The sequence below is a fragment of the Podarcis bocagei genome (genome assembly GCF_964188305.1).
Source record: "Podarcis bocagei genome assembly, chromosome: 3".
NCBI lineage: Eukaryota > Metazoa > Chordata > Lepidosauria > Squamata > Lacertidae > Podarcis > Podarcis bocagei.
In genome coordinates, this window is record NC_138127.1 from 86315007 (window position 1) to 86333296 (window position 18290).

At 46.9% G+C, this 18290-nt stretch overlaps 1 protein-coding gene across 1 annotated transcript in view; it reads left to right on the forward strand.

Moving 5' to 3' along the window:
- Positions 1-2487: 2487 nt before the first annotated feature.
- Positions 2488-18290, forward strand: part of PKDCC (protein kinase domain containing, cytoplasmic) — a 43154-nt gene continuing 27351 nt past the window's right edge. Inside the window, exon 1 of the mRNA XM_081186018.1 lies at positions 2488-3575. Coding sequence (XP_081042144.1) covers positions 2850-3575 — 726 coding nt within the window. The 5' untranslated portion in view covers positions 2488-2849. The remainder of the gene's footprint in view (positions 3576-18290) is intronic.

Consider the following 18290-nt stretch of genomic DNA (forward strand, 5'->3'; position numbering starts at 1 on the left):
CTGAATTCATAAAAAAATAGTAGCCACAACTGATAAAAAAAATAGTAGCCACAATTTATAAAAATTGAAGAGAGGAATGCATTGCTGATGGCGCTGTTTTCCTCCCTTGCCAGAAGCCTTTCCACCGAAGACCAAAACCCAGGAGGTGAAATTAATTGATTCTGCTGCCCGCAAATCTTCCGGCTGGTGGCAACTGACAGTTTCAACGCCACTTTCTTTTGTGTGGGTGACATGAGCGGCACCACACTCCGCCAGCCCTTTTTCTCCGAGGACTGGATTCTAGCCGGCTGCCTGGAGCCACCGCCCTTCTCCCCAGCTCTGATGCGCTCTCCCTTTGTGTTTGCTAATTAGTTGCTAACAGCGCCGTCATGCAGACCTTGATGGATAAGCGCACCATTAACACCCAGACCCTGCAATTCACGTCCTAGCTGAGCCGGGGGATCAATGCCAGCCCCAGCCCGAGAGCTGTAGGTTTAGCATTGCAGCTTTCTCTGAGGACCATTTTTGGGGACTTCTTTCCTAGTAACGACACAGGACAACCCCCTCCCTCCCTCCTACCGAAGTTTTTGTGTGTGGAATCAACTTCTCCACTTACCAGAGAAATCGATCAAGGCGCAATATTTGAAGAGGGAGGTTTAAACACTCTGTCGCTTAGAGAAAGTTTGTAGCTCTTCCGCCCATGAGATAAAACCTCACAATCCTTTGTTGATTGTTATGCAGAAGTAAGTCCCGCTGGATGCATCTCAGTTCTATTACTAGCAAAACGTTTGTGTCTAGTGGGGTTTACTCTCAGGTAAGTATGTCTGAGATTGCATTCTCAGGCAATCCCATTAACCTCAACGCGATTTACTTTTGAGCAGATAGGCACACAGGGGACTGAGCTGGGAAATCTGAAATATTCACTCGCCTTAATGAAAGGCGCCCGGCCCATTTAAGACTCGCCTAGTTCGCAAGTCCGGAAAAGTAAATTTTCTGTTCGCTTCATTTAACACCCTCGGCCAACATAATCGCGGCGATTTATCGCGGCATTGTTGCAGCTGTGTATTTTAAATCGGATTTATGTCTCTCCCTCCAGGCAAAGGCGATTCAGCGCCGATGGCTGAGCCCCGCCTCCCATTTACACAAATGGCTTTCCAAACGACCCATAATTTGTAGGTGTTATGGGGCTGGCTGGTGGGGGGTGGGGTAGGGGAGGTAAAGTAAGGTGGAGCTTCATTCAGTAGCCTTAAAATGCCAACCTGTATTGAGCGGTGATGCTGAACACCGACATGTTTAGAGTAGACCCATTGGTTTCAGTGGGCCTATCCTAAACGGGACCAAGTCTGGATCCTACCCACTGACTTTAAGGAAACCATCCATGTTTACACGGGAGTAAACTCGACTGAATTCCGTGAACCTTGTTTCCTTCTCACGTAAGCAACCATCGATATTTGATATTGATCTCTAGCAGTACAAGGGCCAGCTGCGAGCGTGGCACAAGCACAGTCTGAAATAAACGTTTATTCCTATTTATTACAAACAGGCGTTTCTCCATAGCTTTAAATATGTACAAATTAATAGGGAAAGCGGTTCATCAGCGCTGCCATAAAGAATAAATGACCTCATGCAATTCTGAAGTTGATATTCAGTTTGGGACATATTTTTGAAAGGTCAGCGGGGGGGGGGGGGAAGCAACTTTCCTCGTCTCACCCATCCTTCTTCTGCTGCCCACTTCCCTCGCTCACATCGGCATTCCGACGCGGGCGCTGCCTGTTCCACAGAGGCTCCTTCACGCGTATGATTCATGGGACAATGTCAGGAGGGCGGCAGATGAAGGGGCGCGGCGGGAGGGTGAAAGCGACGGAAGTATCTGGACAGCTCTTGAAGCATTTAAAAATACACCCCACCCACAAAATCACCACTTGATCATAGATAGAATCGTCACAGCATCCTCAAAATAAGAGGTTTGGAAAAGATAGAGGATGTCAGTTCGTCCGGCTACGACACGCGCACACGTGCGCTAGAGTAAAGGGATGAACTCCTGTCTTCAGATGGACACCCTCGGGCAATCGGAGCCCCAAATCCAGAAAGGTCGAAGCAGAGAAATAACCTTCCAATACACCCATCCTCACCTCCCGCCCTCCGAGTCCTGACGATTTCCTAATTTACAAGCTCTACTTTCCGCATTCCGACGACCCCCTTTCCTTCCCTGCGGGTCAGGCGGCGATGCCGCGAACCAGCCGCCGGGCAAGAAGGGGCCCCATACCCGGTCCCATTCCCCGCTGTCTTCTGCGGGCGACACCGTTATCGAGTCCGCGGCGCCTCCTCCAAGAGCCCCCTTTCCCCTCCGTCGCAGAAGCGCCCTCTGGGACCCGTAGTCCTCCCTCCCCGCGCTCTCCATTCTCCGCGCCGAGCGGGAGACTACGTTTCCCATCCACCCCCGTGCCGCCCTCCGCGTTCCGCGGGCGGCGCCGAGCCGCCAATCAGGCGGCGTCACCATGTGTGCAGAACGCTCGGAGGATTCCAAATACATTTCCCTCCCCCGTTCCAAATGCGAACTCCCCTCTCCCTCCTGGCAGGGGTGCAGCTAATAATAAGCGCTTCGGGGAGGCTTTATAAAGGCGGCGCTGGAGGAGGCAAGTGTCATGAGGGTGGCAGGGCAGCGGAGCGGCGGCCGGGCAGCGTGAAGAGGCGGCTGGCGGGTGCTTTTATTTTTGGGAGAGCCGCTGGTGGTTTTCTTTCCTTGGCCGTCGCTGCTGCGGATCTGGAATGTTGCAAAGGAGCTCGCGGCAGCCAAGCTGATCAGCTGCAGCAGCGGAGGCAAGCGGCGGCGAGCCGCGATCGCTGCCCTGCCCGAGCTCTCCGGGGCGATGAAGCGGCGCAAGCTGGCCGTGGCCGCCGGCTTCTGCATGTCCTTCCTGCTGGGCACTTTGCTCAACGTCCTCTTCATTCCGGCCTTTGATCCCCAGCAGCAACAGCAGCAGCAGCTCAGCGCGGGCGTCACGCACTCGCTGGCGGGCTCGCCGGGGGAGGCGGGCAGCAGCAGCAGCAGCCGCCCCCTCCCCGAGGACCTCGCCCGGCAGATCCGAGAGCGCTACGAGGAGGTGCTGCGCTACCAGCCGCCTCGGGAGGCAGCTGCCGCCGGCGCTCGCCTGGCAGTGCGACCGCTGGAGCGGCGGCTCATGGATCTCGCTCCGCAGCGGCTCTCTTCCTCCTTGTCTTCTTCTTCCACGGAGCGCAGCAGCAGCCGCCCCAAGCTGCCCGGACCCCGGGCTCCTTCTTGGGGCGGCGCGCCCTGGGACCACCCGCGAGCGCAGCTGGAGCTCTCGCTCGGCCCGCTGGCGCTCGGCTGCCGGGACATCGACAACGTGAGCAACGTGCACTACCTGGGCTCGGGCTACACCAAGGCCGTCTACAGAGCCGTGCTCAACCGCAGCCTGGCCGTGGCCCTCAAGTCCGTCGATTTCGGCGGCCACGACATCGACAACTGCGTCAAGCTGTACGCCTCCTTGGAAGGCTGCTATCGCCTGGCTTCCTATAAGATCGCCAAGGAGATGGTCTTGTTGCAGAGGCTGCGACACCCCAACATCCTCCAGGTAAATTGGGGGGGGTGTCCCCGGAGTGAAGAATTGGAGTGGGGGGAGGTAGAGAGACACAGACAGACACACACACTGGTTTTATTCTTTAATAATTGTGTGAGCGATCGAGTGGAACAACCTAGTTAAACCTTGGGGTTGGATTTTTTGTTGTTGAGATCCTGCCTTATTAAAAATTGTTTAGACGTGTATTGCATTAGGAAAAAAAGGGGGAATTTTGGGAGGGAAGCCATTGTACTGCCAATTCCCGGCGGGGCTGTATTCTTTGCTTCTGGAATAATGATGTTTTAATTGGGCTCTCTTGGAACTGGCGGGTTTGTGGAAGGAGAGTTAATCTGCGCCACAGTCCTGACGCGTCAAGTTAGGGAAGTTTACCAGCGCGGCCGGCCACGTGCGACCTCTCGCTGTTGCTGCTCGCTCCTCCCAAGGCGAAGATGGCACCTAGGTGTGATTTGCAGTGTGATTTGGGATCGAGCCGTCTGGCAGCACATCCGAGACCCGTTTGCTTCTGGAAGCTCCCTTGCGATCTGTCCGACGGCAAACATGCGCTGCCATGCTCTCCAACCCAAGATTTATAGTTCTAAAGCCCATTTTGGCCACCGATGAATTTCAATTGTAAATAAATCCTAGAGAGATGATATTTTGGGTGTGTGTGTGACTGAGAACTCTCTGAATTTGCACTTCCAGGAAAAAGTGAATAGGATCAGGATCAGGTCTCGTGATTTGGGTTATACTGTTTTCCCGATCCTCGACACCTAACGCTGTCTCCTCACAAGGAAGTCTCCCAGTGAGTTTCGTGGAACGTGTTCTTATACTTGAGTCCCGGCATAAACTGCCTCCTAAATATTGGACGCACGAAGCTTAAAGGAACTCTTATGAGATTTGCTTCCTTACGTTAATGTGCCAATTAAATCGCTTTGGTTAATCCTCAGGTTGCAGTCCTAATCGCGTAGACTTGGGAGTAAGCTCCATTGAGTTCAATGGGACTTCCTTCCGTGTATACATGCATAGGATGTTGCCGTTCCTCCGTGTGTTTCGGGGTCGGGATTCTTGAGACAGCTGTTCTGGGGGTATTTCCCCTAAACTTCGGAAATTCTAATCCGATGGGGGAGAATGCTGGATAAATCAGAAATATTTGGCAGCTTTAATTGCGCTAGAGATGGCCGCAATCCTGAGGAAGCCCAAATTGGAAATATTCTAGTGGATTTAAGACCTCGCCTCCTGTTAAATTTGCTTTAAAAAAGAGAGGAAGGGCCGTAGCTCATTGGTACAGTCTGATTTGCGCTCCAAAGGTCTTTAGTTTAATCCTCAGCATCTTCAAGTAGAGCTGGGGTGGGAACCCCGCCTGAAATATTGTAGCTCAGTGTGGAGACGATATTGAACTAAATGGATCAATGGTCTGCCTCGGTTTAAGGTAGCTTCGTAACACAGAGATACACAGCTAGCGAGGTGGAGGCTTAGAGGAAATTCTGTCGAGAGCAGAACGTGCCAAGTTTGGGAGTCGCACAGAGTTCTTTATCTGTTGCTGCCCGATGATTTGTGCTGTGTTAACAGCCTGGATCAAGAAGAAAACTTGAGGAGCTGGGGTAGACAAATAGGACTTTTCTTACGTCGATTGGGGGAAACGCTTCTTAGAATGAAGTTCTGACTAAGCCGCGACGGTGGCAGTCCCGCGTGTTCAAACCAGCGAGTGCCACAGTCGTGTAGACGTGGGCGGGCGACGTGTTCTAGCAGCAGAAAGGAGGCAGAGACGTGTAGATCCCTCAACCAGCTCTCCGTTTTAATCTCTCTCTGAGCTGGAGACAGGGGAGTGCCAGAAACACGGGAGAAATCGGAAAAGCTTTCAACAACTCTTGGGAGGTTAGGCGTCCGGTCGAATCGGTGTGGACCTTCTCTGAGTTCACAGGTCCGCCACGTCGGTTCTCTCAGTAGCGCGGCGCGCAGTGGGATTCTGCCCGAGCTTGCACGGCGGCACAAGAGCGCACCCGGAGGACTAGCGCCGTGAATGCCTAATTGGAAGAGATCATTGGCTTTTCGCTTAATGGAGAGAGCCGAGCTGCAGACTCGGAACCGCTAAGCGCTCGCTTTAAGTTGTGGGTAGTCAACCGGGTGTCTGCGTTCAGCAAGACACTGGGCCTCGATAACATTCAGCCGCAGTTCTTAGCCGACGAGGGCATCGTGGCCGATCTTAGATCGAGCTGGTTTGAATCGGGGATTTTAAATACTCGTATTAGAAAGAACCCCTTTTCCTCGCGGAGGTCAAGCCTCCCGATGGTGCCCGAATGTCTGTTCCCGGTGCTCCTCGGGACAGGGAGCTCATACATTCTCCAGTTTTGTGCAAATATCCATCAGTTGATGTCTATGGGTAATAAATCACACCGTATTCTGGAAAACTGAATCACTTGCAAACTTCACACACACACAAACACACCCCACCGCGGATGCATTAAATCAAGCCTTCACTTTCTCCCGTTGAAATGGCATGGGATCTGAAAACGATTAAGCTGGGAATCCTGTTCCCGCTTACTCGCGAGTAAACCCACCGGAAGTCGATAGGAGAGGAGCTTTATAGCTTCTTCTTCTTTTTTTAAAAAGACCACCCGCTATAATACACTTGTAATACAGAACCACCAAAATAAAATCCTGGTGAGTACGTGTGTGTGGAGGGGCAATCTGTCTAAACAAGAGTCTTGGCGGCCTCGATCCCAAACACCCCTTGCTCTGTAACAGGAGGCGGCGATCGGCAAAGCAGTTGAGCAAGAGCCTGTTCCAATCGGCTTGGGTGCCCCTGAGAACAGAGACTCTAGCCGGAGTCTCTTTGGAGGAACCAGACAGGCTTCGCAATTTCGAATCTAGGTGTTTTGACCCGGTTTGGCAATCGTTTCCAGCTCAGGAAGGAGAAAGAGAAACGGCTCATAGCTGCGATCCTGCCAGAGGGGGGTGGGGAGGGCGGCGAGGAGTCGGGAGGGGAGATGACCAGAGAGAGAGAGAGATCTCCCCTCTCCAGAAACAGCAGCGAGAGGAGAAGGAGGTCTCTGTTAGCAATTTTGACTCGGGAGCACATCAGATTGGTCTTGTCAAAAGCGCAGACAAGGCGGTCGATGGAGCTTGACAGCTAAAGCTTCCCTCCCCATCCCCCTCTGTTGTTGTTTTTAAAGAGGACTTTGTTTCACCTTGTGTTTCTCGCTGGAGATGGATGTGTGCAAGTTCTTCCCCTTTGGGCCTGTCGACAATGTCATATTCTCAGATAAAGGAGAGAGAGAGAGAGAGAGAGAGAGAGAGACAGACAGACAGACAGACAGACAGACAGACTCCCTGTTTGTACCCCTTCTTCCCTCCCCTTGCCACTGTTTGGCTGCCATCCTATGCCTGGGAATCCACAGTGAATCTGCTGATGGGTCTTGCTTTCCAAATCAACATGCGCAAACCTGGCTGTAAACTCCTCTTCTCTCCCCCCCCCAAGCAATACCCCGACAGCCTCTCATTCAGTTACATTTCCTACAGATAATCCCTTTTCAGGTCCTCGCTCAGGACAGTGCCACGTCTTTGAACTAGCTCCAGTTTTGAGAAAAAGTCACGCTTAAGGCAAAATCTAACCTGTCCTTGGGAAGGAAGTTTCGCTGAGTTGAAATGGGCTTACCCCGAGGAATACCAGCCCTAGAGAATTCCCAGAGGCCAATTTATTGGGGCTGCAGGGTCTCCTACAGCCAGGATCCGACTTCATCTCAAGCTGTAGCCATCGCTTTCAGGCTTCTTTAAGGACTGTGCTTGTTAACAAGAGCTTATGTGGGCTTTTCGGTGGGGTGGGGGACCCACACAGAATTTGGCTGGCCTCCTCGCACAATGAAAGCTCGGCCTCTATCAAAAGCCAGGCATTTAGCCTCTCTCTCTGTAGACACCCAGCCGCTCTGCAGAGAAAAGATTTGTTTTGAGCGAGTCTCTTCCATTAGGCCCATGAAAATTAGAGGAGGCGCAATGAGCTGTTCCTCTTATTTGTAATTCCATGGAGCACGTCTCAAAAATGCCTATCTTCTCTTCCCCCTCCCCAGTTCCTTTTGTGAGCAAATATCCTGATGGGGAGGACCCTGAAAGAGAATCAAGGGCCATCTAGTTACCTCCTTTCAGAGCCTCTTTCTCCCGCCTTGGTCAATTACGACTTCATGGATTAAGTGCCACCCCAATTATGAGTAAATTTCATTTAAATAATCAGAACCATATTTGCCAATGGGGTTTAGATTGCTTTGGCTTCCTCGCAGGCTCAGTAAGGCTTACTCGAGCAGGATCCCCAACACACTGGAGGGAAGGCGGATGTGAAATAAGAAAAACCGCCTGCATAATTTCATTTTTATAAATCCTGGTGAAATGCAGGCAAGCACTAAATGCTTCCTAAGGCATTACAGGCAAAGGATCTGAATAAAAAGGAAGCCAGCAGATCTAGCTGGATATTATCATGGACCCACTCCCACAGATAGATCTATTGTTGTTCTGAGCGCTTTTGAAATAGCTTTTTTCGAGGATGTTTGGGGTAAGACCAGAGTGCGGCTCTCTGTTTTGTGTATTCAATATTCATGCTTTTTAGAACACCCCCACTGTCGAGTGCCAACCCCACAAAGGATTTCAGTCAGCTTTGAGGTTGTATCAAGCTACAAATGTACTGTGAACATTCCAGTCTGATTCTTTTCTGCTCCAAAATAGTGAGCAGCGACCTGTCTAGAACCCTACAGAAGATTGCTCTTGAGCAGCAGTGCCCAAATGCTCCCCTTTCTGCCCACGGACCGCTTGAAAATTACTGGGGGTCCTGGCGGACCACTTAAATATTTTTCTGCCCTTTGTACCAACTGCAATTCCTTAGACTTCAAATGCAATATAAGAAAGAAAAGAAGCAATTAAAAAGTACCTTAAAAATTAATATCAAATATTCGGTGAAATGGATGTGCCCATTTCCCAGCTTCAACCACTGATCTGCAGGCACACTGTGGGACCCCTTGAATGAAGATTGCAGGCCACAGTTTGGGAGCCTCTGCTTTAGAGCTTCCCATTTTAAAACTGAGCGGGATTTAACGGCACGCTCCAACAAACAAACCCCCAGACAAGCCAAAATCCATTTAAGAGTCTAGAAGGCTGAATCTGTTCTGTCCTTGAGAGGTTTTGGAATATGGTTTAAGTGCGGGTCTCATTCCATTTTAGCTTTAAAGTGGATTTTCTTTTTCAACTGGGCTTGTCTCCATGCTGGAAGCTGGATTCTGTAAGGATGCTCTGGACAACCCTGCTGGATTGCAGCAAAGTTCCATCTAGTCCAGAATCATATTTTGAATGCTGGCCAGCCCCAATATTTTTGGGAAGCACCCAGCACAGCCCGAAGCCTCCTGTTTTAATTGCTGCACTGTTGCCTTAGTGTATATTTTAATTACGAATGTCTATATCTTAATGTTTGTGCAATTGGCCTTTATATTTTGGAAGCCATTTAGAAGCCTATTTTTGGCATCAACCAGTTTTTCATTAAATACTACTACTATTACTGCTAATAATGATGATGATGATGATGTTAAAGGCAGAAACCCCTGCAAACTGTCTCTCCACTTCTGCCTCAGCCCATTTAGGGCTGCCTGCCTTCATCTAAGCCTATCTGTGTTTAAGTTTTTCGGAAGCTGCTTTATGCTGAGACGGACTATCTGTCTGTCAAGCTCAGCATTGTTGACACTGACTGGCAGTGATTCAGATCAAGGGACCCTCCCAGCCCTACCTGGAGATGCCAGGGATTGAACATGTGACCTTCTGCATGCCAGGCAGATGCTCTGCCCCTGGTCCTTGCCAAGCCTTCTTCAGAGGCTACCTTCTGTTTGCTCCCCACATCTGAGTTAAGGTGTATACCAGCAATGAGAGAGAGACAGGGCCTTCTTGGTAGTGGTGCTGTTCACCTGGTGCCTACTACTCTGTCCATCTTTCCAGTGCCAGTGGGGTCGTTCATATTTTCTAGACCTTTTTAACGGTTTTGCTTGAGTTTATCTTATTTTGGTTTTACATATTGTTTCCCCCTTCCCTCAATTGCTTTTATTTTATTTCTTATAAAACCACCCTGGCAAAAAAAGATGCAATGCAAATATTATAATATAAACACACAAACAAAGAATAATAATAATAATTTGAACAATAATGAATATTAGCCTCTCCTTCATGCACGAGACACATTCTTCACCATCTAAGTTTCTGGCCAAGACTTCCATAGATTAATTTTGCATGCATTTGTGTGACAACATTTCTTCTGCCTTATAATCTTAGTTTCTGATTTCATCCTTCGTCCTCTGAAGTGAATAATGGCAAAACCAGCCTCTTGCAAAAAAGCATCACTTCACTGATCGCTTTATATAAATTTCTGGGAAAGCTTGAAACTCCATCCCTTGGCACCCCTACCCCAGGCCCTTCTGACTTCTGATTTAATTTTGACAGGAGGGGACAGCCTTTCTAAATAAACCCAACCTGTTTAGGCGAACTTCCTAAAGCAAAGCTCTTAGTGTCCAGAGAAAGTGTAGAGAGCTTTCAAGAACAGAAGCTCATTTTCCTTTTACTGCTTCCTTGAGTGCAGGGAATACACTGGAGACCACCAATTCTCCTGCTCTTCTCTCCAGCTCAGCAGCACATCCATCTACGGTGAGTGACGGGTTGCCACGGGCCTCCAAAGCATTAGTGAATTAGCCTATTTATCCACAAATAGCCCCTTATTCTGGAGCAGCCTGTAATCTCCAATCAGAAATTAGAACTCGTGGCTTGGAATCTCAGAGTATATATATATATATATATAGGATCACTCAACACAAACTATTTACCCTTTCAATTCCCTTCAAGCAGTACTGGCTCCAGACAATCCCATACATGAGTTTTAAAATCCACGTGGCATCTTTCTCTGCGCAGTGAAAATATAATAGTAAATTCAGTGGCAGGTTGACATTCTTTCCCCACTTTTGGATCATTAGAAAGCTTTTACTGTTTCTGAACGTGGCAACTCTTGCTCCATTGGTGACCCATGCCTCTGGAAAGTCAAGGCTTGATTACTGCAACACGCTTTCTGTGGGGCTGCCCTTGAAGGCGACTTGGAACCCTTCTTACCTGGTGCAGAAAACTGCTGCATGCCTTCTGATACTCATCCTGTTCTATGACAGCTACCAGTTTGCTCCTGGGCCCAATTCAAGGTGCATGTTTGAACTTTGAAGGCCTTGCATATCCTGGGACTTTTGTATCTCAAGGATGTTCTCTCTCTCCCCATAATCCACATGAGTTCACTCACCTGTCAAGGTACATCATTGAATATATATGGGCTGTCTATATTTGCAGGAAGAACAAACTAGGATGTCTTGGGGCTGGGTACTCACAGTGCCAGCTCCAAAACTGTAAACTCCTACCAACAGAGATTAGGCTGGCTTCAAGAGCAATTTCTTTAGGTTGACTTTTGGCTGAATACTTTTTCTGTGATTCTTCACAGAAGAGTGGATTTATTTTAAATCCAATCACCTTTTTTGCCAGCTGGGAATGGCAGCAGATGAGGGGAGGCAGAAATTTATTATTATTATTATTATTATTATTATTATTATTATTATTATTATTATATTTTATATACCACCATATACCCACAGGTCTCAGGGTGGTTCACAGGATTAAATTAGAATATAAAACTGCAAAATACATTATCAAATAAAAACAAAACAACCCAATTACACCCCCCCATTTTAAAAGGGCATAGGATGTCAATCAACCAAAGGCCTGGTTAAAGAGGAATGTTTTTTGCCTGGCGCCTAGAAATAAGAATGTCACATTATGCAAACATGGACAAACTACTTTTGTTTTTCAGCTGGGGTGCAGACAGGCAGCTAAATGTCTGTTTTTGACTCTTGGGGTTTTTTTCTTAAAGGTAATAATAGCTAGTTCATATTCTAAAAATAAAGTCCCCCCCCTTTTTTTTCTTCTTAAAGCATTTAATGGGATATAAATAGAGTGAATGCACAAATGCTTCAGAACAGCTGTTTAATTTATAAGAAAATGTAACTGAGTGATCGATTGCAATTTGAATCAGCATGGATGCCTTTAGTCGAATGATGACCCAAAAATGTAAGGAAACTGATTCTTTTTTTTTAGTGAGTTAAAAAAAGAAAGAATTCCACCATATTTTCCTTTTCTGTGTACTAAATTTTGACAGGCGCACACATATATTAATAAATAAAATAAAATAAAAAAGCGTTTGCCTTCAGGAGTCCAGATGTGCCAAATGAGAACGTAAGGAGAACCCCAATAGATCAGGCCAATGGCCTGTCCAGCTCAGCATCCTCTCCTCACCGTGGCCAATCAGATGCCAGTGGGCAAGAGACCCTCCCCACTTACGCTTCCCAGCCATGGGTATGCAGAAGCATATCGCCTCTGACACCAGAGGTCACCCACAACTATCACAACCATGATTGATTAAGCCTAGCCATTGACCGTTTTATCCTCCATGATTTTGTCTACAAATACCTTTTAAAGCAATTTGAGTTTGTCAACATCCCTGCCCCTTGTTGGTAGCAGACCCTGTGGCTTAAGTGTGCGCTGTGTGAAGAAGTGCTTTGGTTTTGTCTGTCCTGAGTTTTCCAACACTGGATGGCCAGAGTTCTAGTATTATGAGGGAGAAAAACATAATCACGCCTCTATGACGTCCCCCGCTTACTTGCCTTCTTTTTTCTAAAGTAAACAAGCCCATGCCTTTTCTTATAAGGGCGCTGCTCCCAGCCCCGTGGACATTGAGAAAATCGGAAGAAACACAGAGAGCAAGATGAAGGGATATGGGGGAGAGTTCAGCTGTGGAAGGCCTGTCGGTACCAAAAAAACACATCTTTGCAAAGAAAATACATGAGCTGGTTCGGCCCCTTACAACTACTGCTTCTAAAAAACAACAATAACAACTGCTTCTAAATAAGAACAACAAAAACGTGCATGTATATATGCACACACACACACGCCTTATGGGGGATTTCAAGTTGCTTGTCAATTTCAATTCCTCCACATCTCGCACCAAGTGTGGTTCCACCCCTGCCAGCCATTGTGATGGGCAGGTGCAGATCAAAATGAGAATGTCGTTTGTTCTGGAATGAAGGGAGGTGGTGGAGCAGCAGCAGCGGAGGAGAGTGTCTCATTAAGGTTGATTTAATAATGAGGGGCATTTGAGAAAAGGGGGGGGGATCTGGGTCACTGACTTATTGTATCTGAAGATTTAGAAGCCCCACTAATTGCTTTGCAGCCCTCCTCCATCAAACTCCGCTGATGGCCTGTCTGTCTCTTTTCTCCTGACCTGTAAGTGGGGAGGGGAGGGGGAAGATTCACCAAAGTCCTGGATTTTTATATAATACCGCGGAAAACAGCAGGCATATTCACATATTGACTCTGTACCTGCTGCCACCTCCCAGTCTGGAGAAGACAGAGAAATCCTTTGCTTGGTAACTGCAGTAACTTAGCTGTTCATTTCAAACAATGGCTGTGATTGTAAAGAGACAATAGCGATGTTTGATTTACTGTAATCAAACATAATTATAAGCCTCATGCGGGCTCAGCCGGTCATAAACAGCTCGTCTCAAACAATTCTTCCTCTGATGTTAGCGCCAACTGGAAGGAAAGCTGATTGTAACCGTCAAGGGACTTTGGAAATGTGGTGTGTTTCTCTTAGGGTTCTGTTCACCTGGTAGAGGCTCTCTGGGAATGGGGTCTGTCCAAACAGCTCTCTTATTTTCCCCCCACCGTGCAGTGAAGACTTTATTGGAGGAGTGTGTGTGTCTTCGGTGCATGTTGATAAAAATGAGCTTCCACTCATCTGTTTCCAGCTTTTAGGGGCTGAACTTGGCAATCCTAGATGTATACATCTGGAATGTTGCTGGCAATGGGAAAAAAATGGAAAAAGTCATTTTAAAATGTGATAATTTTTGTCTTTATGTGTTTCTTTGGTGTGGTGGTTTTTAGTTTTGCTGAAAGCCTCCTTGGGGTACATATTAGTACAGGCATCCCCAAACGTGGCCCTTTAGCCATTATGGACTACAATTCCCATCATCCCTGACCACTGGTCCTGTTAGCTAGGGATGATGGGAGTTGTAGTCCCAGAACAGCTGGAGGGCCAAGTTTGGGGATGCCTGTATTAGTAGAATAGCCACTGATTAAATATGATAAATGTTTTTTCTGATTTGCCAGTAAAGTCACACACATAGGGCCCAGTCCAACCACAGGCTCGATATCAAACTATCTCTCCCCTTGTGATGTCATGAATTTGAGAGTTATCAGACCAGTAGATGCTGATTCAAATCTCTGCTCATTCAAGAAGGGTGAGGATAAATCACCATCCTAATCTTACCTCTCATGGTTACATGAGGACAAAATGGGGAGGGGGGGCGTGATGCCCTTTGTTCTGCTTGGACCTCCTTGGGGAAAAAGCAGGAAACAAAGATGCTAAAAGTAGGCAATAATGTAGTTGAATTTTCTGTGATAAGTAACCATGAAGTTAAACCTACTGGAGCATCTACAGTCTCCTCCTCCTCCTCCTCCTCCTCCTCCTCCTCCTCCTCCTTCTCCTTCTTCTCCTCCTCCTCCTTCTTCTTCTTCTTCTTCTTCTTCTTCTTCTTCTTCTTCTTCGCTGTTTTGCACTGACTCATGATGGCCCCAGCAGAAGATTTCTCACTGAGGGTTGGTTGTCTTCTTGCTGTGGACAAGACATCTCAAGGTGATGCATGTATTCAGCCAGATGGGCAGGGTATAAATAATAAAATTATTATTATCCTGGTTGGTTCTTGATGGAGGGTGAAGCAAGGTGGTGAGGTCAAAGCAATGCCACCTCCTGGCAATTTGATGGAGTCCACCACGGTCCAAGGAAGGTTGTTGGAGGGGGCTGGCAGGAGACAGGAGGTGGGTTGAAGGGGAAGACAGATGCAGCTTGGCGTGGAAAGATGAATTACACAAAGTGCTTCTTTCTTGCGAGAATGCTTCCCCAAAGGCCCAGATGTTATCCTGAGCCTTTAAGAGTGAGGAAAGGATCTGTTAGCAAGAACTCTGCTGCCGTTGGAAGCCCAGAGCTGATATAATTGCAAACCAGCCATAACTATCCGTGTCATTATTAGACGAGTGCCGGAGGTCTCCGCTCTGAAAGGGCTGGACTGCAGATTCTGGCTTAGGGGGAAATTGGGGAAGGCGAGGGGAGGCCCAGTGTAGTTTTGAACAGGAAGCGGGCAAAAATGTACCTGAATAAAAGGCCCCACTTCCCTCCCTCGCTTTCCAAACTGCCCTTTCTCAAAATAAATGCAGCCCAATTTATCAAGTTGCATCTTTCGACACCCTCTATTATTCGTCTCATGTAAATCACTCCCTAAGGGGTCTGTTCCAGTTTGATGTTTCTTTAATAGGAGCGAGTGACAGCCCTCATCTGCTTTTTCTTCAAAATCCTCACCACAAAAGGCCTGTTCTTGGATCCGTTGTGACTAATTTCAGTACCCTTTCGGAACAACTGAGCTTTACAACAGAAGGCAGTTTTATGTCGGAACAGGCTGAAGATATAAAGGGTGCATCTAAAGAGCTGGTTGAAGAGTCATTCCATTTCGCCAGCCCAGGAACACTGAGCACTGTAGGAAGTTATGCAAGGAGAGCCAGGGATTCCTAACTCTGAATTCTTCGCACTTTCGCTATGATCCTGTCTACGCTACACATTTAAAGCCGTAGAATACCGCTTTAAAATGACATCATTTCTTCCCCTAAAGATTTCTGGGCGTTGTAGTTTGTTAACTGCATCCTTACCCCATAGATGCCCACTTGACCGCTTCAGTCTGCGGAACTGACACTGTTACAACTGCTATGTAACACTCATTCCACATTTGTAAGAAATGAGTCTTTTAGTGTGGCAACTTTGAAACTCCCTGCCTGTTGACATCAGTCAAGCGCCTTCACTATACTCTTTCTGGCACCTGCAAAAACAATTTTCATTCTGGCAAGATATGTAGAATGCTGGATATGTATATAGTTTATTCTTGGTTTAAATTATGTTTTAAATAGATATTTTCAACTATTTTTTTACTGATGATTTCATCCTTGTGTTTTATTCTTCTTGTGAACTGCTTTGAAGCTTGCTTTTTAAAAAACAATTAAGCAGCACATAATTTTTACGAAATTAAATAAATCTGAAATGCTTCTTGGGAAGCAATTCATAAATTAAATAGATTTTTAGTTTATTTTGATATACCTCCCCATGGTATTGCTTGTCACGAAAATAGCATATTTTTTCCAGGGCACACAAAAAGCAAAGGTACCTGTGTTGGTCTGTTACAGAAGAACTCAAAATAAAAAATAAAAATCCACAGCTTGAGTGATGACTTTTATTAAGACCAACCAAACAGCAGCCACTGCTATCCGGTGACACAGAATTATGTTGCCCAGCTGTGGATTTGGGGATTCCCCCCCCCCCCGGGGCATCATTTGAAGTTGTGATTATCTTTTTTTGGGTGGGGAGTGTGCCTTTGTGTGTATGTATTTGTGGCAAGCCTGTGTATGAGTCAAGATGAAATTTCCGAAAGCATTGTGTTAAGAACATTTGATGCAGTTATTATTATTTTTTAATGCTTCTTGATTTCCAGGGGATGGAGCAGCAGGGAGAAAATCTTGCAACATGTCTTATAGGCTTTTCATCTGCTGCTGTTGACTACAGTTAATGTGATGCTGTTTAACTGCTCTTTGTTAGCTTTCCTCTCTTGTGATCTTTTTTTTTTAAATAAAAAAACAACAACTTATTTTTTCTTTTAAGCCACCTTTTTAGTTTGATTCCCTCTTGGAAAAGTAGGAGATAATTATCCAAATAAAGAATGTGATCTGAAAGGCCGAGTCAGGCCAAATGTTCTTGCTCTTCCTTAACAACATCCTTGCATCTTTCAGAACTTGGCTGCCTCTCAGGGTGAGCCATCATGTCTCAGTGCTGGAGTATGTGAAGTGGAGTAATAGAATATTTTTTCAGTGGCATTTGCTAAGCCCTTTATTCAAACATTCGGAAGGGCTGTGGCTCAGTGCTAGAGCGTCTGCTTTGCATTCTCTGGCATCTCCAGTCCAGGTAGTGATTGTTGGAAGATTCAGGACAGATAAGAGAGAGGACTTCTTCACACAGCACATTGTTAAACTATGGAACTCCCACCCACAGGAGCCAGCAACTTGAATGGCTGTTCTCTGCTTCCATGGTCAGAAACAGTAATAATAATAATAATAATAATAATAATAATAATAATAATAATAATAATAATAATTTATACCCCGCCCATCTGGCTGGGCCTCCCCAGCCACTCTGGGTGGCTTCCAACAAAACACTAAAATACAGTAACCTATTAAACATTAAAAGCTTCCCTAAACAGGGCTGTCTTCAGATGTCTTCTAAAAGTCTGGTAGTTGTTGTTCTCTTTGACATCTGGTGGGAGGGCGTTCCACAGGGCGGGTGCCACTACCAAGAAGGCCCTCTGCCTGGTTCCCTGTAACGTGGCTTCTCGCAGTGAAGGAACTGCCAGAAGGCCCTCGGCGCTGGACCTCAGTGTCCGGGCAGAACGATGGAGGTGGAGACGCTCCTTCAGGTATACTGGACCAAGGCCGTTTAGGGCTTTAAAGGTCAGCACCAACACTTTGAATTGTGCTCGGAAATGTACTGCTGCTGACTAACAGTTGCTGGTGTTCCACAGGAAGCGATAGGGCTCTTCTGCTTGAATCCTGCTTGCGGGTTTCCCACAGGCATCTGGTTGGTCACTGTGAGAACAGGAAGCAGGCCTAGATGGGCCATTGGCTATTTTTATGTTCTTACGTTAGGGCTGTCACCGGTATTGCAGCCAGGCTAAGCAGGCAGGCAGGCAGGGAGTGCCCAGGCACAGACAACCAAGGTGTCCTTCTGTGGCTCAGATTGTGAACCAATCCGGAGGAGAACTGGGGCTCAGCATTATGGGGCAGGGAAGATTCATAGTGGTTCCTCCCCTCCCCCTGGAATTTGTCAGACTCCCTAGTTCCATTATTATTTACAAAGTGCCACTGGAATAAACGACGCTTCCATAGTAACGTAAGCAAAAGGCAGGCGTTCACCATTGAAATTTACACTGTGTGCCAGTGTGTATTTATTTTCATTTAGCAAGATTTTTTTGACCGCTTGGTCAGAACTCTCTAAGCTGTGTACACAACTAAACTGTCAAGAAAACACAGCTAGAATACACACAAAACCATTGATGTAATTGTATATACAGTGGTACCTTGGGTTAAGAACTTAATTTGTTCTGGAGGTCCATTCTTAACCTGAAACTGTTCTTAACCTGAGGTACCACTTTAGCTAATGGGGCCTCCTGCTGCTGCCGCGCCGCCGGAGCACAATTTCTGTTCTTATCCTGAAGCAAAGTTCTTAACCCGAGGTACTATTTCTGGGTTAGCGGAGTCTGTAACCTGAAGCGTCTGTAACCCAAGGTACCACTGTAGTAACGAAAACACATGCAGATAAAATCTGGGAAACATTTAAAACTAGTGTAAGTAACCAAATTATTGGGGTGGGGGTATCTCTCTAAGTAGACCCATTGAAATTAGTGAACTTAGCTTAAGTCATGTCTACTCTGAGTATTTGTTGTGTTTTTATCCCTCCCTTTTCTGCAAGGAGCTCAAGGTGGCATAGATGGCTCTCCCCCTCTTCATTTAATCCCCACAGCAACCCTGTGAGGCTGA